Here is a 24,835-nt window from a genome sequence, read left to right as displayed (position 1 = left end):
ATGGACTGATAGGTTGGATCTTGATGGTTCCTGGGGTCTATTCACACAGAGAACCTAACGTACACCACCCTGGAGGTGATTTTCATGATCACGGCAGCACGTTTTTCAGTCATTCCAGTTGGAAAAAATTGCTTCCAAGGAGCCACAGCTGGGATTGGGTGACACTTTAAAGTGCTCTGAGGGCCTCATTAAACATTATCTGCTGATGCATGCAAACAAACCCCAACATAACTGCAACTCCTTTGCAAGGGAGGGAGCAGTTTACAGCAGAGTCCTGGCAGAGGGATCCATTGTATCAGGACTGTGCTGCAGAATGAACCTACAATGAAGCATTAGTCCGGAGGGGCCCTCAGTGAAAAGCAAGTGAAGAATGACAATTATAGAATCAATTTGCTCGGTTACTCCTCTTTCTTTGATGGTTTCATGTTCAGCCTGTTTTCCACTATGTGTCTGAAGACAGAGTTTAGTAGATAAAAACTCTTCATGTGTTTTCCAGAAGTGAAGGTCTCAGAGTTGAGACTACTTACTTCTGAGAAATCACATTGCTTCCTGAAAAGTATACTAAAATCCCTCGGACGTTGCTGTGTCGCAGTGTCCTTTGATTTAGACTCTTAGCAAGGAATCTTGCTACTTTCCCCTCTGATCAGATAGTGGTTTACTGAATAGGTTTACAAGGCAGCCAGTCTCGAGTATTATTTATCATTTGTTCTTTTTCTTTCTTTCAGCTCTATGTCTTGAGCCAAGGGCAGTGCATTTACCGTGGGAAAGTGTTAAACCTAGTCCCTTACTTGAGAGATTTGGGTTTAAATTGTCCAACGTACCACAATCCAGCAGATTTTGGTGAGCAAATGGATTGATTTCTTGGTTGTGCTTACTGTATTTGTTTTTGTTTTGAACAAGCTCTTGAGAGCAAAACGGAAATTTATTTTTAATATATGTCATAAAATGATAACGTCTTTCTTGTTAAATCACACCCTCTAGTGGTAGGCAAGCATGCTGAACTCAGCACATGAATAAGTTCTTAGAAATGAAAAATTTGGGCACAGGCAATGTCATGTCTCGTTTCCTACCATCATTTCCCCAGAACAACTGAAATGATTTTAAAAATCTGAATTTCCTGAGGTTCTTCCTTCTGTTCAATAGAAAAATCCAAGAAGTCCAGTTTTCTTTGAATTTTGAAACCGTAGTGGCTGGACTTGCTAATAAATTTGATATTTTAAAAGTTTCAAACTGGCTTGCCATATTTCAGAAAATGAAAATCCAGAGATTTTTTTTGGCAAAGTTGTTGAGGTGGGGTTTTTTTTTTGGGGGGGGGACATTTTTTAACTATTTCTGAGCAAAATCATAAAAAATGACACTACCGACATGGGCGACCATATGTCCAGATTTTCCCAGACATTTCGCCAATTTTCACCTGTTTGCGACTGCAGTATTCCGGATGTATGGCAACCCTGCATTTCATCAACATATAAAGTAAAGGTAACCAAATAAATGTCAGGGGGTGTTCAATGATAATTATTTAATTAGTGGACAACCCTATACAGTAGTACTTCGGGTTACATACGCTTCAAGTTCAGGTTACAGACTCCGCTAACCCAGAAATAATACCTCGGGTTAAGAACTTTGCTTCAGGATGAGAACAGAAATTGTGCTCCGCCGGCGCAGCGGCAGCAGGAGGCCCCATTAGCTAAAGTGGTGCTTCAGGTTAAGAACAGTTTCAGGTTAAGAATGGACCTCCAGAACAAATTAAGTACGTAACCAGAGGTACCAATGTATATTACAATCATATGGGTCTGGTCTTACAAGGTGTTACACTTACTTAGTCCTGTGATTAAGCCTATAACATATTTCAAAGCTGTTACAATCACTGTCCTGACTTCTGCAACCTGTTGCACCTGGATGTTTTGGACTACAGGATAATGGCAACTGTAGTCCAAAACATTTGGTGGGCACCACATTGGGGAAGGCAGCAACATGCTTTTAGCTACTTCTATAGTCCAGCTTTCATTTAAAGTGCCAGTATAGTGTGTACTGCATGTCTGAAGAGCAGGTGACCTTCTTCAGGAACTGTCTAATAATCCTAGTTTGCGCTATGATGTTGCTCATGGAGTGAACATACTGGGGTGTGTGGCTTACAGAGTTGCAACCCCTGCCCCTGTCATGCGTTCATCATAACTTATGAACAGGCTGCATTGTATTCATATTGTATCTCTGCATGCAACCCGTGACCTGCATTTCTTCAGAAGTAAAATATCACAGGTTTAGATGCTACAAGCATTTCCTTGTCCCAGAAACCTGCTATAACCATGGGATTGTTGAATTTCTTAGATTGCCATGGCTGGATTTTGTTCCAAAATTTCGTACTCTTTGAAATAATTTCTGGATGCAGTTTCTGCGTCCCAGTTGCAATTGTCTTTCATGGTGCTTTAATAGCAGCGGTGGGGCTCTTCAGATATTGGATTTCAACTCCCACCAATTAGCAGTGGTCAGGAATGATGGGATTTGTAGTTCCAACAACATCTGAAAGAGCACAGGTTCCCTATTTCTGCTGTACAGTTTCGCCCCCCCGCCCCCCGTGGAACACAGTTTACCATCCTCAGTGGTCCAGTAGGATACAAGCCTCATCTAAAATAATCATGAGTTCAGTAGCTGTTGTAATCTAGAGCCCACTTTCTCAAATGCATGGAGTATTGAGATAGCTACTGCTACCCTTTGAACTTTAGGGCCCACCATTTACACAAATGCACAAAAATATCTCTGCACCCACTTCTGAATATACCTGCCAGCTGAGATTGTTTTGTGCACCAGTCCTTTTGCCTTTTCCATAACTATTTCAAATGGAGGTGGATAGAATGATTCTTTTCTGTTCTGTTTAGTGATGGAAGTTGCCTCCGGAGAGTATGGAGACCAGAACAGTCGTCTAGTAAGGGCAGTCCAAGAGGGAATGTGCGATTCCGATTTCAAGAGAAACTCTGGGGGAGAAAGTGAACTTAACCCTTTCCTATGGCACAGACCATCTGAAGAGGTAATTTAAATGAAAATTGTGACTTAAATGGCTGAGGAAAGGCGATCAAGCTAGTTGCTACAGTCCTTCAAATGCCTTCTTTGGGGGGCAATGCTACTGACATAAGCCAGAAATAAGCAGTTCAAGAATGGCAATTCTACATCATGATTGGTGCCATTGCTCCAAGGTTACATAAACCAGACATTTGAGGAGACATTTGCATGGAAATGAACTTTGTTATTAATGTTTTATTCAGCCAAGACTTCTAAGCAAGATTGTTAAGCAAATTCTCCTAACTTGGGGTTATATCGAACGGTAATTCTACTCAGGGTAGTTCTGTTAAATTCAATGGGCGTGACTAACTGAAGTCCATTTGTTTCAGTGGGTCCTCTCTAAACAAAACTTAGTTTTATACAACCCTTGAATTTGTTTGAAAGCATTCATATTCACATTCTCCTTAATTGATTTCTTCCAATATTCTCAATGCTATGGGATTTTTGGGGAGGGAGGGAGTCAAAACAAAATCTCAATTTGACAAGCTGATGCTTATCATTCTTGCCTTATCATTGTGCCTTTATTCTTGTAAACTGCTTGGAGGGTTATTTATTTATTTACACTCAAACAGTATATAAATTTTATGAAATAAACAACAAAAATAAAAGGTCAATAACATTCATATTTGAGTTTTTTAAAATAGAAAAAGGAAAAAAATCTGAGCTGAGTTAAAAAAAAATTTCACGTGAAGCGCTTCATCCAGAGTTATTTTTTGGAAGTGCTTAATATTCTTTCTCCTCATCTGAGACTGAAGGGAAACTCAGGTAGAAAGTACTTGTTCCCGCAACCCACCATTAAGCTGTGTGGCAATGGGCACTGGTTTTTCAACAGAGATTAAATGCATTCATGGATGATAAATCCAACAGTGGTGACAATGGCTGAATGGGGGAACAACCGGCTCTAGTGTACAACCATATACTGGTTGCTGGGAGACGGCCAAAGAACAAGGGAGAAGTGTTCCCTTTCTACTTTGCTGGTGGGCATCTCAGAAGCATATGCTTGGCTGCTGTTGCAAAGAGGATGTTTGACTAGATGGGTCCTTCATTTCATTCAACAGAGTTCTTGCATTCATTGATCCAAAACCTGTCCTGAGTGGTACATTTAACTACCTTTTTGTTTGTCTATTCCTTCAGGATTCTTCATCCACAGAAGGCTGTCACAGCTTCTCAGCCAGCTGCCTTACTCAGTTCTGCATTCTGTTTAAAAGAACATTTCTCACCATAATGAGGGATTCGGTAAGGCTGGTTTCAATGCTTAAAAAAAACTCCTCCCTTTAGGAATGTCCAAACGATGATGAGAGTTGAAGTCCCAAACATGTATTAGCTTGGAGGAGGCTGGTATGGAATGTGGATAGGCTGTTGCACGGTATACAAATGATAGATCCATATCTACCAAATTAAGCTATGTTACAGCACTTGTCAACTCAAAACATTCTTAACACAAGCATATCTTTGCCTTCCTACCAGGTCCTGACGCATCTGCGGATCACATCGCACATTGGCATTGGACTCCTCATAGGATTGCTGTACTTGGGGATCGGAAACGAAGCCAAAAAAGTCCTGAGCAACTCTGGCTTCCTCTTCTTTTCCATGTTGTTTCTCATGTTTGCTGCACTCATGCCAACAGTCCTTACATGTGAGTCATGACCTGTGCAGGAGGCATTTTTTTTTAGGATTTCTGTGATGCTGTTGAAATCTGAGAGAATTTTGCCAGTGACTTGGCTTCCAACCTCTTGACTATTTAATTGATTTTAATCAAACAAGGAAATGTAATGGCCTTTACAACTATTATTATTATTATTATTATTATTATTATTATTATTATTATTATTATTATTATTATTATAAAAATCCCAAAATGGTGTGTTGTCTTTGTTCATTGCCCACAAATTGACACAGAAGTAAACCACCATTCAGCCTTTTGTGATTCCGTATTTTCTGTGTCTACAGCTAGTAACTTGATAGGCCACCTACAGGATTTATAAAATTCATATATGAATATATACATAGGTAGATATAGGATCCTGCTTTTCCTCTAAAAGGAATACATGCTTACAGTGCTGACCAGTGCATGCATGTAAAATCACCCCCCAACTGGTGAAGCATGAGCAGGTATGGCCAGGGCAGTGGAGGTCCATGTGGGCACTTGCAGCCCATGGGCCAAATTAGGCCCACTCGTCACTCACCTCATATCACATGAAGTTAGCTGTGGAATTGGTAAGCCGCAGCTGCAAACCTAGGACCTCTTCCACTTTACCTGCTCCTTTATGCTGACTGAATACAAGGAACACCACCTTGTAAAACCCAGCTATCACATTTGAATCGTAATGTTATAATCTACAATTGCTTTCAGTTTATCAGTTGTTGTTTTTTAATTGTTCAACATAGTTCCTCTAGAGATGGGCGTATTTCTTAGAGAACATCTGAATTACTGGTACAGTCTGAAGGCCTACTACCTGGCTAAAACGATGGCTGACGTCCCTTTTCAGGTAGATCTGTCGTTTCACATCTCTCTCTGTAATTTTGTAGAACAGCAACAACAGTAGGAATCCTGAACACACTCTACTCTACTCTTATCTTTTCCATATAAATGAATGGGTGCATGTGGGGCAGCTTTGCAGTGGGGACAGACAGGGGCGGAGGAAGGGGGTGAGGTGGGAGCGGATCGCCCCGGGTGTCTTCGCTGAAGGGGTGACATTTAGCAGTCACGAGCGCACGGCGTGCCGAATGTCCACCGTTGGTGGCTTGCTCCACCCTTGACTGCAGGGGATGCACCGCTCCGTGCACCCGAGCCACTATCCCACACCTGGGAGGGCACCCTCCATGCCCCTTGCTCCTCAGGAGTGCGCCCTGCCCCCCCTCAGGAGCGTGCCCACCCTGGTGAGTGTGGGCATATGCTCCACTGCTGGGGACAAGGCATACCATGACAGCTGGTGGCATGGCCTCCCTTGGAGCAATCTGGGGGTAGGGGCAGTATGCAGAGAGTTTAGACAAACATTCTGCACACCACTATGTGATATATTTTCTAAAAACAACAAAAGTGAATTTCGAAATATAGTTAGCGCTCTTCTGAAAGGTGCTGGTGGACACTGGTTGAAGTTCAGTTGCTAAACAAAATATGGCTTACATGATGAGATGAAGAAAATGTATTATCCCTCTTCCCATGTGTTTCATCACTGCATGCGGGGAGGAAAGATGCCAACCTACAGTGATACCATAAAGAGCTGATGTAGCAGGAAGCTCCCATTCCTCCCTCCCCTAAGCAAAAAACAGTGCCGATTACCATATTTTTCCATGTATAAGACTATATTTTTTCCTATCTTTTTGAAGTTTAAAATAAGAGGTCGTCTTATACACGGATAGTGCATAGTGCATTTTCTTAATTTTGGGTTGAAAAAATAGGGGTCGTCTTATACATGGGGGCGTCTTATAGATGGAAAAATATGGTATTTATATCAAAAAAGAAAGAAGTTGTATAATGCCATATTCCTTAAAAGATGTCTGTCTCTTTGCAGATTATGTTTCCTGTAGCATATTGCAGCATTGTGTACTGGATGACCTCACAACCCTCTGACGCGCTCCGATTCGTCCTGTTTGCAGCCCTGGGGACAATGACATCACTCGTGGCTCAGTCACTGGGGCTTCTGATTGGGGCAGCATCCACTTCACTCCAGGTCTTGGCTCTTGCTTTTTTGTGATATTACACCAGCCTTGGCCAAGCTGCTGCTGCCTTCCACCTGTGTTGGACTACAACTCCCATCAGCCTATGCTGGTGGGCACTGATGAGATCATAGAAGTATAGAGTTGGAAGAGACCACGAGGGTCATCTAGTCCAACCCCCTGCAATGCAGGAATCTTTTGCCCAATGTTGGGCTCAAACCATTGGCGCTGAGATTAAAAGTCACATGCTCTACCAACTGAGCTGAAGATCAGACATATAGTCCAAGAGCTCTGAAGGTCACCGACTTGGCGAAGGCTGTATTACATATCCCTGTTCCTTTCGGCAATTGTAGCTTCAGTTTATTGGCATGCTTAAGGATGGTGCATGCCATCCAACAAATGCCATTGGCACTGAAAAGCCTTCTGTTAGTGATGGGTCTGGCAAAAATGCAACCCTCGTTTTGCTTTAGTTTTTAATCTTGATATCTGCCTGTTTTTTTTGTTATAGGTGGCAACATTTGTAGGCCCTGTTACAGCCATCCCCGTTCTCCTCTTCTCAGGATTTTTTGTCAGCTTTGATACCATTCCAGCTTACCTCCAATGGTTGTCCTACATCTCATATGTCAGGTAAATGTGAAGGGTGCTGATTGGCACTTCAAGTACAATTCTAATAAAGTTTCACCATTGATTAATGCATCCTCTTGGTTCAGAGAGTTAGCACTTTTTAAAAATGAGAGCATGTGCATGAAATGGATGGGTGTGGTTTGAGTTTAAAGGGGCCATGTTTGGCTAAGTCTGATCAACTTGGTAGCATATAGGACCTGAGCCAGAGAATCCTGTTTTCAAAGCTTAGTTCAGAGAGTGTTAGCACATACTCCCTGTGTGACCACAGCTAGGCAATACACCTTTCTGCCTTTCTCTACTGAAGAAATGGAAGTTTTAGCCTTATGTCATTATACAGAGTTGTGGAAGTGCCCCACTTTACAGATCCTTGCAGGTTTTCTTCAATTAATCGCCCTCGCCAGCTTCCCAGCAGGTGACCAGTCTGCAGAAACTGGAATTTATTTAGTTATTTAAAACATTTGTGCTCCACCCTTCACTTGAAGGTCCCAGGACAGAAATACACACATCAAAATCTAATGAAGAATCTAAGCCAACAAACTAGGAAACAAAACACAACACAACAAGTTATACAATAAAATTGCAAGTCAGTGAAACAGCAAAAAAAGGGAAGACAATCTCATCTCCCAGCTTCTCCTTTACCAAAGGCTGGGGCATCCCTTTTCCCCTGCTGATAAAGCCAAAACAGTGATATGGTGAGGGGTGCCATCTGTTTGATGGTTTCATACATGGCTACAATCTAGCAAGAATTAGTTTGAGTTCATATATGGGAAACTGCTTCTGCAGTTAAGATTGTTCTTACCTAATCTGGGTATCCAATAATATTTGTTTAGGGATTTTTTTTCTTTGCTCAGCTGGCTTGTTTTCTGATGTATGCCCCCCATTTTACCTTCATAACAACTCTGTCAATTAGGTTAGTAAGATCTTATGATTTGTCCGGAGTTACATAGCGAATTTCATGACTGAGCAGTGGTTCAGAACTGCATCCAGATCTAGCATCATATTCCCACTGTGCAACACATAACAATCACAAGCAGAAACTAAAGCTACTGATATTGTCATTATTGCTTTTATGGCTTAGCTTTGGGACTGTACGTGGATCGTCATGGATGTAAATATAGTGATTAAAATGGCCAACCCCTTAAGCAATAATTAATTCAATTACTGTTGTTTTAAGGTACTTGATTATTATTTTTTGCCTGATAGATTTGATTCCGCTTTGACCTTGCAAACTATTATTTTCTCTAGATACGGATTTGAAGGTGTCATTCTATCCATCTATGGTTTGGATCGGGAAGATCTCCACTGCGACAAAGATGAAACTTGCCATTTTCAAAAATCAGAGGCCATCCTCAAAGAGCTGGATGTAGAAAATGCTAAACTTTATTTAGACTTCATCGTGCTTGGAATTTTCTTCATCTCCTTACGCCTCATTGCCTACTTTGTCCTCAGATACAAGATTCGAGCAGAGAGGTAGAGAGGAAGCAGATGCAACAAACAACATTCAGTTGTAGACTGTTATTGTCTGATTGTGGCAGACAAGTCTCCAGTGCCGAGCTGCAAGTGGGATTGTGATCTAGCCCATAGAAAACCATGTCCTGGTGGTTTAATGGGTGCATAGTTAACCATGATTGTGAACTGACTGGGTTTGGTCATATTTCTTTTATGCTTTCTAGCTTTAACTAGGAAGACAAACTAGAAGGGAATCTTGTTTCACATCTGGGAGCCATTGCTGCTGATCACAGGAATTTTTTCTCATGGAAGCTGTGTTTTCTTGTAAGGTAGCTGTACTCATGTGGCAACAAGGTAAAAAAAATGGCTGGGGATCTTTCTTCTATGTCCTGCAAAAATGTGAGGAATATATTATCTCATCCTGTTGCATCACTGCAATTTTTGCACGTATTTTCCCCACAAGAAATCCCCCATGAAAACAGATGTCTGCAGATTCGTCAAACCTTTATCAAATGAATGGGTTTTTTTTCTTAAAAGAAAGGATATATAAGTAACTTGATATCTGTTGTCTTCTTTACATACAGATTTCTGGAGCTTTATTCTCATGAGCTGGTCTCATACTCCCAAATCACAATATTAGAAAGAAATGTCAAATTCCACGAACTCTGTAAAAAGAATTCTAGGGTGCAAAAAGTGCATCTTATCTATAAGCTGACCACAGATGATTCCTTTTAGCATTTTTCTTTCAGGATATTCTTTCAACCCATGTTTCTTATGGTATTTGAAATATTCATTGTCCACATTTTCCTACCTCCCATGGATGCAAAAGCTTGAGTGTTCCTGCACTGGGAATCTGAGGCAGTCTAAGCAAAATAGAATCAGATCTAAACACGTGTTTGAATGTTCTAAAATATTTTAATAACACAGATATTGACAGAAGGGAGAATTGCCAATGGTGCAATGTCATGACTCCTTATGGAATAGTAAAAGTTTTCTCTAGTGCATATGTAGTTCTTCCGGTTTTTGCAAGGCCAGCATGTATAACAAAAGTCATCAGTTCTGTTTTTCATGAGTTCCAACATACATTTCTCGCAAAACATACTGCCATTATAACCCAGCACAGAGGCTCGGTGGCTCTAACCCAGTAGCAGGCAGCATGGGGACTCCCAACAGCTGAGTCATTGCTACTTACAGGAGGGAGAGGGTGAAGGGAGATATGACCGAGAGGTCAGCATGGTGCAAACGCATCAGCAGGAGTGCTGGATTGGCTCATCTGCTGCATTTGCATCATGTCAACCTCCCCACTGCCTTGCTGTTCTCCTTCTGGTAAGCAGCAGCTCCTCAGTTGTCAGGAGGTCAAGTGGGCATCACTGCCCCACTATACCATTCTCTACTGTCCTAACCCCATTGAAATAAAATGGCTTAAGCTTGCTGGATTGCTTGGTTGCTAGATTGCAACCAAGTGGTCTAAACAGAGGCAGCCAACATGGTGCTGTCCAAATTAGACTCCATCACTCTTGACCATTGGCTGCAACTGATGGGAGTTGGAACCCAATAAGTCTGGAGAGCACAAAGTTGACTATCCCAGGTCTAAACAATAATTAACCAATTTTTGCCATCCATTAACATTTTGCTTTCCTTTCGGACCAAGTCAGCCTCGTAAAATGTACGCAGGGTAATTGGAAGGGAGTTGGCTCTGCATTCCTGATTTCTGCCAAGCCAATGTGCTTCTGTATATTGGTAGAATTTTGTATAGTAATTGTGGGTTTACCCAGCAGTTTAAAGGGCGATATAGAAAATTAACAGAGTAGGAAGTCAGTAAAGCACCCTAGATCTGGAAGAGATCCAAATGTCATGCCAAGTTCAGCCCAGTGCACTCAGGTTGGGAAATTGAATGAATGGCATTATGTTGACTTTATGAGTGAATCAAATAAGACTGTTTTCAGGCCAGAAGTGGTTTTGTTTCAGCAGCTCATTCAGCAACTAGATAAAATGGCCCACTCAGAGAAATTGGATCACAGTGAGATTCCCTTTTGTGCGTGTAATCTAGAAGAGCCATTGTTCAACGGACTATTTTAAGCACTTCAGAGAGATCTTTGTTAAACCAAAACTGCTAGAATAAGCCACAGCTTCTGGGTGTCTCTCCCTCTCCACAATTTGGAAGATTGAAGGAGAGGTATTGGCTTCTAGAGTGATAAATGGCAAATTTTAATACAATTTAGATTGTTTTGTGAACAGATTTATATTGCTAGAGATAATAAGTTCTTTCCTTTTTACATATGGCGGGATTCAAATCTGCACCACTAACTAGAGACCCAAAGTGCAGGCAGGCTTCCAGTAACCCATAAGGTCTACCTTACCCAAAAGCAACAGTAATCTGATGTGACAGTGTATGCCTGTCATTGTAATCTGGGAGCTGTTCAAATAACCAGACTTCTTATCTAGTTGAGTGTCCTCAAATTCATTATTGTAATTCAGGTTAAAACAGGTTTCTGTTTTTAAAAAAGTTACAAAAACCCGTATTAAAGACACAACTCTTTCAACTTGAGATCATTAAATCATAATACAATGAGCAGATCATTCTGATGTGATGTTGTCCCATCCCCCCACCTCCAAGTTTTAAGACGCTTCACTTTTCAGTGAAAGAATGCAGCAAGAGAACCTTCCAATTTGCATGTGGTGGTAATCTGTGGTGTTGGGTTTTATTCTGGTGCCTCTTTTATCAGAAAGCTGTCACAGCTTTCAGTATAAGTCAGTGATGGGTTTTCGATGCAACAGTTGTGTTCAATTGAAATTGAGGTGAGTGTGTAAACCTTTCCATCACGCACAAAATTTGATTAAAAACGGAACAGGTGCACAATAGGAAATTGATGGAAGACGAAATGAAAACTCAAGACACCTCTTTGTGTTCTTATGTTCCAAGCTGACGTTAGAATGTTCTCCTTTACATCAGTTCTGCACTTGGGACAACATACCTCCTGCTGGTGGCAGGAGACCCCCCCCACTGTCCACTTTGTCTATGCATCAAATCAGACATGATTGACCATAATAATCCATCTTCCATATATTGCCATGAAGAGGCAAAGGGCTAAAGCTGCCTAGAGCAGGTGAATGTCACAAAATGTCATCTGATTGTAGGATATAGCCACAATCAGCCTTCCACAGTTTGCGAATGATGAATTAGATGTCATGGATTTACTTAAGATGAAACAGAACTTGATTGGGCAAGAAGAACTGGCTTCTTGATGCTTTCCATAATAGCCTCAAATTACTTTGCCAATATGTCCATTTTGTATTTTCAGTTTTGGGAATTTAAAGTTGGATTGTTTTCTTTTTGCCACAATCATTTATAATATTCTTATCCCTACCCAGTTGCTTCATGTCATACTTTCTCATAAATAAATAAACAAACATATCTGCCACCGTGGGACCCAGCTAAAGTGGTGCAGCTTGGAAAATGAAATTTTAACAAGGAAATGATTTGATCCAGAAATATATTGAACAATTTATATATTTAAGTTTCAATTATTACAATGTTAGTGGGTGCTTTAGGGAATTTTGTTTTCTGTTGGTTTTGGGATTGGTATGACCTGTCACTAGCTGCTTTTAAGAGAGGCTGTGCCCCATAATTATAGAGAAATGTCAAATTCTATTACCGGTGGCTTATGATAATTTTTATAGCTCCTTTTCAGTGTGTTGAATTGTATAACACAGCCCATGTCAACCTTGTGTCCTCTGGCTGTTGTTGGACTACAACTCCCATTATGACCAGCCAGCATAGCAGGTGGATGAAGGCTGGTTATTTACTCTGTGAATCATGCACTGAAAAAACATGTTCCTGGCTTAGTATCTAGAAGATTTGAATAATTCCACTTGTATTGGTGCATTCCATTACAAAACTAAAATATGGGAATTTTTTTAATTTTTTTTTGCAAGGAATGGGGGGGAAACTGTGAAAGAATTGCACCTGTGGCCTATTGTTTCTTTTCAATCATTTATGTATTCATAGCTACAGCAGTTATCTTCTGCTTCTGTGGCTGGAGATAATTCCACAGGAGTTACAATTGTGCATGCTATTGTTCTTGCTTGTGGAAGCGCTTGGCAATTGCCATGTTTGCTACAGCATGTGAGCCATCTGTTATCATAGCAATGGCTGAGACACCTGACCTCAAAGCAATTGTGGAATGTTCATAATGCCTCTGGTATTCCAACTAGGTACTGAATCCTGCCCAAATGATGTTTTTCCATTTAAAAAGGACACTCAAGTGGGTCTTAAAATGGCAAAGGAAATGTTGCATTTGAAATGACATTTGTGTAAAAGTTAAAAAGGGAAACTGCACAGTTCCTATCAATTTATTCCAACATCGGGGTCTCCTTTCTTGCTTTCCCAGAAACTAATTTCACATATTTCACGAATGCATGGGGTGGGGGAACGACTCAGGATTGTGTCCACTGTTCCCCCTCCTATGTGCAAATAGGCCCTATGTGCTTGCAGATTGCATGCGTATGGACTATGCACAGTCAGGAACCCAGCAAAAGACAGGGTCCCATATCACTCATACACCTGGTATGTGCATTGACTTGGCTCAGGCGCTCGGCTGAACATGCAAGCATTGGGTTCAGCAACAGTAGACACAATCTTCCTCCTCTTCTTCTCTCTCTACACATTCAACGCACCTGCAGTTTTCTTGTGAAAAGGGCTCAAGGTGTTTGCTTTTCAAAAAAAATGAAATCAAAAGTAGGAAATTTTATAGGTCTATATACAGTGGTGCCCCACAAGACGAATGCCTCGCAAGATGGAAAACCCGCTAGACGAAAGGGTTTTCCATTTTTGAGCTGCTTCGCAAGACGAATTTCCCTATGGGCTTGCTTCGCAAGACGAAAACGTCTTGCGAGTGTTCCGATTTTTTTTGCTCCTCCCCCCTTTTTCTAAGCCGCTAAGCCGCTAATAGCCTTTTAGCTGCTAAGCCGCTAAGCCTTTAATAGCCGCTAATCTGCTAATAGCGCTAAGCCGCTAATAGGGTTGCTTCGCAAGACGAAAAAACCGCTAGACGAAGAGACTTGCGGAACGGATTATTTTGGTCTTGCGAGGCACCACTGTATTCATTTAGGCCTCTAGATCTCAGCATTGACATGGTCTAACCCCAGTTACTCAAGAGTAAGTACCATTGAATTCACTAGGACTTACTTCTGAGTAGACAGGATTAGGCTTGTGCTTGCACTGTAAGTGTATTTTCCAGAGGATTATCTTTCCTTTTATTTATGTGATCTGTTAGAAACCTGGAAGTACTAAATAGTCTGCGGAGCTCCTTCTCTTCCTCAGGTTTTGCTGAAATTTTACTAGCCTGATAGTCTAAAAAGAATCCAGCGATATTTGTCCTTGTAGCTTTAAACGAAACATTGAATTGTTCTTTTTTTAATGATCATGAGGCATCTTTCTTTTTTAAAAAATGATTTTCTGTATGTGAGTTGTAGTGTATGGTATTGCTGACGGTGGATTTGAACTATTTGTACAATTCTGGCTCTCGGATGCAGCGAGCTGTTGCCCTTAAACCTTATTTAGTTATTTAAGATACTTAATGTGTGTATGTATGTGGGTGGGGTTTTTTTTAAAAGAAAAATAATAAATAAAAACAAAACGCAAGAGTCAATGCAAGTAAAATGTCAAAAACTCAGCGTGCTGAAGTGTGCATATACTGTATGATATCCTTCACTAAGCTGATGCTGTCCAGATGTTTTGAACTATAACACCCATCTACCCCATCAACAGCTGTGTTGGCTGGGGCTGATGGGAGTTGTGGCCCCGAACCAACTAGAGGACACCAGTTTAGTCAAGGTTGCTGTCTGTCAACTAGCTCTCCTCTCTTGGATGTGTAATGCACCCCCTGCATTACTTTGGATTCCTGTTGGTTTTGCTGTTTTAGAGACTATTGCTGCTTGCACGCTGTGATACATTTGCACTGTTGTAGATATATGTAAACATTGTCTTCTTTCTACCCCCTGCTCCTCCTCCAGGTGACTTCTTCATATTTTGAAGTTTAGACAATGTTAGTGAACGACATGTACCTGATTCATGTACCTAATCAAAAGATTTAGGATGTTGGTATTCTAACTCTCTACTTTAAAGATACTAACATGAAAAGGCTTTGTATATTTCTGTATAGTAAATTCCTAGAGGATCTTTGTATGTGCATTATTTTCCAAATTAGAGCTCTTGTTTTCTGAAAATGGAGAACACTTAACAATGTAACAAACAGAGAATAAAAATAAAAGTATTGCTATTTTCAGATTATCAGCTTGGTCGCTCTTTAATGGCCAGATTCAACCATCCTTCAGCTTTTCAGTTCAAGGATCAGTCTTTAACCTCAAACAGTAGGGCATGTTGGAGAATTCCAACAAAAATGGGAACAGAAGCAGAAACTGCCAATGTTTGCTTATTCATGCCATGCCCAGAATGGCAATCAATCCAATGAATACTGATCAGAATTCATCATTATTGTTGTTTTTCAGTCTACAAATGAACATAACTGCGTTGAAATGGATGGTGTGGAAATAATTACATCATTGTGTTAAGTTTGTAATTTAAGTAACTTATGTAACTAATTGCATAAATTACATTAAATAGTAGACAGCAAGATAAATAACACAATATTTAGTGGAAACCGAATGGCAGCAGAAAGGAAACACTGCTGATTGTAAGAAATACAGTTGGAACAGAAATTGGTTGCCTTCTTGCATCCCTAAACACAGGACCCACTTTTTTGTTTTTATGCCATATATGTCTGCCTTTCTCTTTTTTCTGTCTACTCACTCCCAAGTCTGCCTCTTTTTAGTCCCTTTTTAGTCGCATTAAAACAAATTGGCTCTCTCTGCTAATTCATAGAAACCTTATTCTATGAGGCATACTGTGCAATTGCACTTACATAAGTGGGACCCAGTAACCAAAATAACCTTTCCTATTTTCCTTGTCTAGAAAGTAAATGGAGAACATAGTATATCTCATTATACATAGTGTGGAGAGAATGACGAGAGAGATGCTAATAGTAAAACTCAGGGCCATCCAATGTAGCTGAACAATGGAAGATTCAGGGACATCAAAAAGAAAGTACTTCACCAAACAGTTAAACTATGAGATTCATTCTTTCAAGTGATGGTCACCAACTTGGATGGCTTAAAAAGAGGATTGTCATAGGTTTCTCTTTGGCTATTGTGACAACAGGATGCTAGGCTAGATGGACTAATGGGTTCTTCTTACATTTCTCCTCTTTATGCTGATTTTTATTTACTTTTTGGCATGTAGTCAAAGACTGTACACTAGAGGGTGCTGTGAGATTTCCTCATTGCAAAGTGAGACCAGAAATGGTCCTTGCTCAAAAATATTTTTACTGAATACAATTCTGTAAAAGACATTAGAACATCATGGTTTATACTTGGTGTAGACACATCTGCTAAACTATGCTTTACAGCACTTAATATTAATTTCTTCCATATACTTCTGACATCTCAAATGGGTCTGCAAATTATTTGGGAACCTGTGCTCCAAGGATCACATACAGCTCTCAAGCTACTTTAATGTGGGGGTAGGAAAGGGTGAAGAGAAAGAGGGTGAAAATGGGTGGGGAGTCAAAAATGGAAAAAATCCAAGGCTATGAATGGCTAGCAGCAAGGATGGCTGTGTATTATACCTGAAGGAGTGTCTCCACCCCCATCATTCAGCCCAGACCCTGAGGTCCAGAGCTGAGGGCCTTCTGGCAGTTCCCTCACTGCGAGAAGTGAGGTTGCACGGAACCAGGCAGAGGGTCTTCTCGGTAGTGGTGCCTGCCCTGTGGAATGCCCTCCCATCAGATGTCAAAGAAATAAACAACTATCTGACTTTTAGAAGACATCTGAAGGCAGCCCTTCAGGGAGGTTTTTAATGTTCAATGTTTTATTGTGCTTTTAATTCTGTTGTGGCTGATGGGCGGGGTATAAATTGTTGTTGTTGTTTTCCAGTAATGGGGACAGGATGCTTCTGAATACCAGATGCTGCAAAGCGCAGAGGTAATTGCTGTTGTGCTCATGTCCATAGACAACGGCTTGGCCATTGTGGGAACAGGTGGGACTAGATCAGTAGGAAGCATGGGCTGGTAAGGCAGGGGGGCCTGAGGCAGACCTGCCAGCTTGCCCCCAGGGCCACGGGTGCCCAGGGCCACGCATGCCATTGGCATGCCCATCCGACATCAGCATGCCCGCTGATGTACTTGCCTGATGTCAGCATGCCCCATGGCATGTGCAAAAATTTGTGGGTGCCCGAACCCTTCATGGGGAATGTTGTGGGGGGGGGGGCTGGAGTGCTTGGGGACCTGGGCACCTGGCACCCATGGCCTGGGGAGATTCCCAAAAGCCCAGAGAGAGAGGCTGCCAGGCCTGAGGTTCTCCACATCTGGTTTAGATCTCTGGCAAGGAGGGGGGAAAGGGAGGGGATGTGAAATTAAGGAGTGGGGGAAGCTGACTGCAAGCAGTCGGTCTAGACCGCAGGCAAGAGCAATCTGTACAACCCATGATAGCCTATTGGATCAGGAGGAAGAAAGAGGAGGAGAGAGAAAGAGGAGGGAGAGTCACAGAAGGATGAAATGAGAATGCACCACCCAGTCCTTATAAGTCTGTTAAAAGGCCATAAGTTTCCCTTTCCCTCCCCCTCCACACCACACCAACTGCTAGTGGGCATAGATTGGAGAAACGACCATAATATTTCTGTATGCTCCTTTTATTATTATTTTAGGGTGCAGTAGAGTGTTGAAAAACATGCATTACTGGCAGCAGAGTTCCCTTTCATCCACAGGAGAGCACATGCAGGTGCATGTAGTTTCACTTTATTTTTCTTCCAGAAGATCATCAGAGCAGAAAGGCAGATTTGCGGCTTATTTTGATTTTAAGAGATGCATTCTGAAAACAAAATAGGGTTTAAAAGAAAACGATATTAACTGGGCTTGGTGGGAAATATGTACACTACAGGGCTGCCATTTGGAAATCAATTTATTTCATTATTTGGCAATTTCAACAGACCACTCCTAAACATGTTTACCTGATCCATTAAGCCCCATTGTGGGTCAGAGGCCCACATGAAATAACTACTTCTGAAGGCAGTCCTGTTTAGGGAAGTTTTTAATGCTTGATGTTTTATTCTGCTCTAATATTCTGTTGGGAGCCGCCCAGAGTGGCCGGGGAAACCCAGCCAGTTGGACGGGGCATAAATTATTATTGTTATTATTATTATTACATAAAAACAGAAAATCAGCTTTTAACAAAAGTGCTCCGGCCATTCCAGAAATCCTTCTATGAGCCCATGGGATGGATAACTAAACTAGTTCACTGCTTGTACCTCAGAGATCATTGAAGTTGCTGCGCAGCTGAGATCTGTGAGCTACTGACTCACGTCAGGTTTCGGGCCTGAATGGATGAGTCCTGCGAGTGAAAAGAAGTGACCTAATGTAACACATGAACTGTCTTGGAAAAGCATGAGGCCTTACTGTCTGATCTCGCTTCATCCTGTAGGCACACATGGAAGGGCTTGCTGGTCACTCTGTATCATTTTTAGAGCGTTGCCTTCTTTTTGTATTTTCTTTTGTATTATTTTGGCTTAAATGTATTCTACTGAAGTAGTAGCTGCCATGGGCAGCAAAAAAAGTAAAAAGTAAAAAAGAGAGGAGTACCATCACAAAAAAGCCATTGCTAATAAGTCCCTAGAACTAGGATGAAAAGTAAGACTCTAATAAAGTAGAGAGGGAGATGTATGTAGAGGGCTTTGCCTCATCCTCAACTGTATTTGCAATGCACATATGCATTCCTGAACTTTAGAAATATTTCAAGACGGGACATACCCTCCAACACGTCCCAGAGGAAAACCAGGATGTACGTCTTTCGAGGCTGTGCGCCCATGCAAGTCACATGACCCATTGAAGAGCACTGCACACCAAAGCACAGTCTTTTGGACCGCGATTTTATGGGAGTCAGGTGACTCACACAAGAGCAGCCCCACCCAATGGGATATCCCTATTTAATTAGGACAGTTGGGGGGTTTGACACAGAGTATGGTGTCCAATGTGGTGCCCTCAATATGTCCCAACTCCCAAAAGTCCCATTCAGCATGGCCAAATATCGGGGTTGTGGGAGTTGTAGTTCAACGATATCTAGAGGCTGCCACATTGACCATTGCTGCTGTACAAGTTTTTCTTCTGTTGAACTAATCTGCACATGGGATAAGAAATTGAAACTAGTGTAATTGGTGCCATTGAGAAACTTGAGCAAGTAGATCTTATATTGTTATTTTACTACCATTGCTGTTCTTGTTTGTATTATACTGTTGTATTAATGGGAGATTGCGTCTGGGGGAGGTGGTATTTGTTGCTTGTGTTGTTGTTGTTTTGCTATATATTTTTATGTCTATCAAAGCTGACTTGCCCTGGAAGGTAGTCTAAATAACTATATACATACCTGAATCACTTCCAGGAAAGAAGCACCAGATGACTCCAGGAATACTTGAATCAAAACAGCATCCTCTGCTGTGGCATGTCTGAGCACTGATGTATGGGTAGCCACAGTTCACTCTTGCTTTGGGCTGCACTGCACATTGTTGTGTGGCTGTTAGAGACAAAGTTCAATTGAATCTGTCATATGGCACTTCCTTTATGAAGGGTAGGCCCATCATGCTGCAGCCTGATTTCAAAAATTCTGAATTCATTGATTTCCTCTGATTCTTATGTTGTCTCATAACAACGGATAATTACTCTCTAGAAACAGCCACCCATTGTGTCCTCAGGGAAAGGTTCTATGGCAGTGGTAGCCAATGTGGTGTCGCCCAGATATTATTGGATTGTAGCTCCCATAAACTCATCGCAGTGATGACTGAAGTTGTAGTCTAACCCCAGAAGGGCACCACATTGGCTACCCCTGTTTTATGGCATAATTTGTTTTGGATGTTTCTTTCTGCTTTCAGTTTGCCAGACACAATACTATGCTACACCAAGCGCTGTTAATCAACACAGAGAATATATTTCTGTTGTATGACTTGATTCCTGAACAAGCCTATTTCTTTCTAGATGAGGAAAAAACCTTACAAAAACAAACACATCTCACCAGCACATCTCAGCCAACATCAGGCCAAAGGAAAAGAGTAAATCCCATTACAGTTACAGTTAACAGATCAGCGGAAGGTGTGTGTGTCAGTAATGAAAGTAAGCAACAGCCAAGGCAGCTACTCTGTACATGCTTTCTCTTCTTGACCAAATCTGATCTTGACCAAATTCCCTATTGCAGCAAGCCTATAAATTCCAGTAATCCACTTTACACCACTAGGGATGGTTGATCTGCCAAGTTCAGTTCCTTTCAGTTTTTCACTTTCCTAATCATAAAATTCAGTTCTCCATATTTCCGCATCAGTTTGCAATTTCTTTTTTGTATGTCCTCAACAGTATTTCAGTGTGAATTTCTCCTAATATACATGTTTGTATGTAATTTTGCCTAATATACACAATTTTGCAAAGCGGTTTCCTCTAATGTAAAGAACTACCTCTTTTATTTTCACTAACATGTGCAATTATTTTTGCACACTTAATCCCACTATATATACATTTTTGCACACATTACTTGGTTGGAGAACTGCATTACACAATTCGGAAAATGATGGCTTTCGAAAGATGGCTCTTCATAGCATTTTGAAAAGCTTGAATTATGCAGGTTTGCCTTTAAATGTGAACAGAACGGAATATCAACCCTATCCCAAAGAACAACCATTTCCACCACAGCTTCAGGCTTCCATGCATGCACCTTTGCTGAGAAAGTCCTCTGCATGTGCAAGCAGCTGCTCTATTTGCAATTCCTCTGTCTCATCTACTATCCTGGCCTTAGCCTCAGTTAGACAGTCTAACTAGGCTCTGTCCATAGCTTTGGACTGAAAGCAGCAGAGAGGGCTGAACTTTTCTCAATTGTCCCCTCTCTGCTAAACAGCTACTCAGTACTATTCAAGGGTCTCTGTCCCAGGTGAGCATGTGCAAAATACCAGAAGGGGCCATACAATATCCAACTGCATCCCCAGACACTTAAGGATGAGGAGTATACACTGGGTGACCCTCAACTGACTGTGGCTCCCTGCCAGATGTCCCCTGCATATTTGAACCTAAGAAGAGCCCTGTGGGATCACACCAAGGTTCCATCAAGACCAGCATCCCACTTTCCACAGCAGGCAACCAGATGCTTAAGGGAAGCCCACAAACAAGACATAGGAGCCACAGTGCTCTCCAGCTTGTGTTCTCCAGCAACTGGTGTCCTGAGCCTCTGAGCCTAGAGGCTTTGGAGTCTTGTGCCTTCAAATATACTTGCGTCTTCCTTTCACAGCAAACATTGGTGTGACACTAGTGGTACCCACGGCAAGAAGGCCACTGGCATAAAGTGTGAAGTGGGTAGCTCTTATTTAATGTTTCAAGGAGCTGGTTTAATATTCCCCAAGAAAAAAAATGAAACAGTTCCACTCACGTCTTTGGAGAGTAAATCCATTAGTCAGGCTGCTGAGTCCTAGAATCAGGACAATAGCGAATAACAAGAAGCTCTTGTGCACCATGGCAGCTCACCGTCCTCTGTCCTGAACCTTCAGGTCTCCTCCAGAAAACAAACAACAGTGTTAAGGTCTAGGCAAAAGATTTGCAGAAAACAATTTTTATAGCGGCCAGTTTGCTCAACATTTTCAGATAATTTTTATCTTGGGAGGCAAATGTCTTTGTCATCACGACTCCACCTGTGTTTTGATTTTGATTAAAGATTTGTATATATGTTCCAGATACATTATAAAGTGGCAGAAATGATGATTCGATCGGTAAACTTAGTGGGAGGGATCTGTGGCAAAGATCGGCCTCAGATTCTTTCCTCATGAATCACCCCCAGCCACCCTTAAATCGATCCACATCATGTTAGTGCAGTACTTCAGGCAACTACAGTACCCATCACTTGACTGGGAAAGAAAGAGGACTTGCCAAATTGTGTCAGTTCACAGACGTATGTGAATGTGCAATAGTCTGTTGAGGACTCTATGCATTTGGAAAAAAAATGTTGAGTTTTTGGGAAACTTCTGTCTTATACATGCATCTGGAAAAAGATTCAGAAGAAGACAGAAGACAATCCCACTTCCATCATTTGCATTTATATAAAAAGCAAAATGCTGTTTCTAATTGAATACGTGCACTAGTGGACATAGAAGGATGATTTTATGGTTTACTCTGTTTAGGGTTGCAAGACGTATGGCAGCCCTAACTTTGTTACCAAAGTCAGCAAGAAGCAGCTGTTCCTAAGATTGCTCTCTGTTCCAGTACTGATGTAGGGCAAATGTATATTTTCACATAAACAGTTTCCTGCTTGGTAAGAATCTATGTTATCTTAATTTGCCAATATTAGCTCCATTATTGCAGTCTTAGCTGTTAGAGTCATGCCTATGTAACAAACAAACAAAAAAATCTCTCTCTCTCTCTCTCTCTCTCTCTCTCTCTCTCTCTCTCTCTCTCTCTCTCTCTCATTTTTATAACTGTACATGAAAATAAAATTTGAAAGCTGAGTAATGCATTGACCAAAGGTGTAACTGATGGGGAAGGGTTACTGTGATTAATAGCACCAAAGTCACCCAGCACGGCACAAATATGCTAATCAACTGATAAGTCTCCCCACAGATAAGCAAGACCAGTATTGCTTCATCTGTGATCCTCCCTAATTTGAGATTAAGTATTTGAAACTCTCCAACAATGTCAAAAGTAGAACTACCTGGTTTACCAATCCTGCCCTGAGAGCAGGTAAAATGGCTACTTACAACAATGACCAAAAATGAGAAAATGTATCACCAAAAAGGGGACTAATTGTTCTATGCATAATGTTTGTAGATGCCAATAGATATGTAAAGGTACACATTTATAAATAACCTCTGGAATTTAAAAGGAAATACACTGCATCTCATTATAATATGGAAGACCACATGACCCGTAGGCCTGCTCAGTCAACAGTCCTGGTGATAACTATTGCTTGGCATCTTCAAGGCCCCTGCTTCTCTCCATTCTTGTGCTTCTTCATCTTTAAATTGTACTTTGAAAAGGCCACTTCTTCAAATATAGGACTCTCCTCTCACAGCCCTTCAGTTAGATGGCTGCCCATGGCAAGATAGGACTTATGGTCATTCTAAGAAAATGGCTTTTGGAGTGTGAAGCTTTCAATTTGCACATGCAGTAGAAAGAGAAAGCAAAAATATACGGACATGCATTTCTGGTTTTGCTGCTTCTACTGTAAAATACATATCAGTTTTCCATGAATTAGTTTAGGCAGTGCTTCTTTTCTAAAAAAATGTTTAGGGGTACTTTCATTTTACTACCCATATTGAAATAATGCCTCTCAATAAGGCCAAACTTAGATTCACAAACTGTTTAGGGGTATGCGTCCCCCTGCACCCCCCCCCAGAAAAAAGCACTGAGTTTAGGTTTGTTATGGATGGGGAAGGATCAATGGTGTGATCACTTAAAGTGTATTTCCTCTCACTGGGGAATACACACAGTATATGCATGAGATATCCTTTACCAAACTCTGATAGCACACACAGGTGGACACTACTAGCTAATACAGTGGTACCTCGGGTTACAGACACTTCAGGTTACAGACACATCAGGTTACAGACTCCACTAACCCAGAAAGAGTACCTCGCGTTAATAACTTTGCTTCAGGATGAGAACAAATCGCGCAGCAGCGGCACGGCAGCAGCAGCAGCAGGAGGCCCCATTAGCTAAAGTGTTGCCTCAGGTTAAGAACAGTTTCAGGTTAAGAACAGACCTCCGGAACGAATTAAGTACCACTGTAGTTGCCAAAACTAGGTCGCTGGGAAGCATGATCAGAGGCTTGTAGATTATTTTTTTAAAAGCCTCTTGGAATTATGCATAATGCATAATGGTGGAAGAATGTACAAAATACAGTCAATATATGTACATTCCCCAAGGCTGTACCGCCCCTTGGACTGGTTGTAAGTAGGAAGGCACACAGATGAAGGCTGGCTGGGAGCAGAATGAGATTGGTGTGGCAGTATCCTTTTCCCCCTTTTCACACTTAGTGGTACACAAGAACCATATTTGGAATTCTGGGTGTCTTTTACTTTCCTTAAAAGCAGCCACGCAGACCCATGGACACCCCGTGTGGTGCTGAGAGAGAGCACTAGCTATCTCTTGGTGCTATTATACGCATTTAAATCACACCCACCCCAAAGCTGCATTAGCCACAGGGAGAGATGAGCAGGTACCATACTGGATAAAGGACTGGTTCTGTAGCTGATGCAAACCATTTCAATTTCACACTGACACGTCTTGATGGACACTCTCATACTCGAGAAAGAATGGTGGAATTGTGTCTCTTTGGATTTCACAGTGAATGGATTGGATGATGCTCTGAGTCTGAATGATTGTCATAACATGGATTGGACGATTTCCCATAGTTCCACCACAGCTCCCCCTGCCCCCTTTGCCTCTCCACATCATGTGGTGTGGCCCAACAGCCTTAAGTCACCTGAACCCATTTGTTGCACAGGCACCTTTCTGCAGTGCACCTTTGAGTTAAAGGTTGATGGATGAATGTCCACTGTTGGATGGGAGAGATACCTAGAAGGAGTATAGGCCAGCTAGGCTGGATCTAGACACATTAAAAAACATTTCAGGAAAACACATTGTAAATCTCACATTGGCGAAAGACAGAACTCTACATTGCCATCTGGTGTCACAGTGTTATAGCACTTTTAAAATGCCTTTTTCTTTACTAATGTAGCTGAATCCCTAGTTTATGATTCTGTGAGTGTGGCCAAAAATAATCTCAAGCTCTAGACTGTATTATTGTTGTAAAATATATTGCTAGATATCCAGCCTACTTGAATAATAGACTTGTGCCACTTTGCACTGCTGTGAGATAAGAGCTTAAAGGTGAAAAAATGTCAAGTGCATCAAAAAGAGAAACATGTCACATCATTATTTTTTTGCAATGCTTTAATATGCTGAATGCGCAA

General features: G+C 41.4%; 2 protein-coding genes across 3 annotated transcripts in view; one reads left to right on the top strand and one right to left on the bottom strand.

Annotated features, from left to right (window-relative positions):
* The window catches only part of ABCG1 (ATP binding cassette subfamily G member 1), a 46,559-nt gene extending 34,306 nt beyond the window's left edge, over positions 1-12,253 (top strand). For both annotated transcript variants that reach the window (XM_081199153.1, XM_081199154.1), the window contains exons 8-15: positions 726-840; positions 2,877-3,025; positions 4,192-4,293; positions 4,525-4,693; positions 5,446-5,546; positions 6,573-6,731; positions 7,226-7,344; positions 8,587-12,253. In XM_081199153.1, coding sequence (XP_081055279.1) covers positions 726-840; positions 2,877-3,025; positions 4,192-4,293; positions 4,525-4,693; positions 5,446-5,546; positions 6,573-6,731; positions 7,226-7,344; positions 8,587-8,815 — 1,143 coding nt within the window. In that variant the 3' untranslated portion in view covers positions 8,816-12,253. The remainder of the gene's footprint in view (positions 1-725; positions 841-2,876; positions 3,026-4,191; positions 4,294-4,524; positions 4,694-5,445; positions 5,547-6,572; positions 6,732-7,225; positions 7,345-8,586) is intronic.
* Positions 12,254-17,520: 5,267 nt separating this feature from the next.
* Positions 17,521-21,461, bottom strand: LOC308588562 (trefoil factor 3-like). The gene is made up of 4 exons (XM_081196968.1): positions 21,301-21,461; positions 19,264-19,410; positions 18,152-18,234; positions 17,521-17,715 (listed from the first exon to the last, which is right to left on the bottom strand). The coding sequence occupies exons 1-3, from the start codon at positions 21,383-21,385 to the stop codon at positions 18,194-18,196; spliced, it is 273 nt and encodes a 90-aa protein (XP_081053094.1). The 5' UTR covers positions 21,386-21,461; the 3' UTR covers positions 17,521-17,715; positions 18,152-18,193.
* Positions 21,462-24,835: the final 3,374 nt, after the last annotated feature.

The sequence above is a fragment of the Podarcis bocagei genome, assembly GCF_964188305.1.
Source record: "Podarcis bocagei genome assembly, chromosome: 6".
Classification (NCBI taxonomy): domain Eukaryota; kingdom Metazoa; phylum Chordata; class Lepidosauria; order Squamata; family Lacertidae; genus Podarcis; species Podarcis bocagei.
The sequence above is the reverse complement of the archived record's forward strand: the minus strand, read 5'-3'. Positions and strand labels throughout refer to the sequence as shown.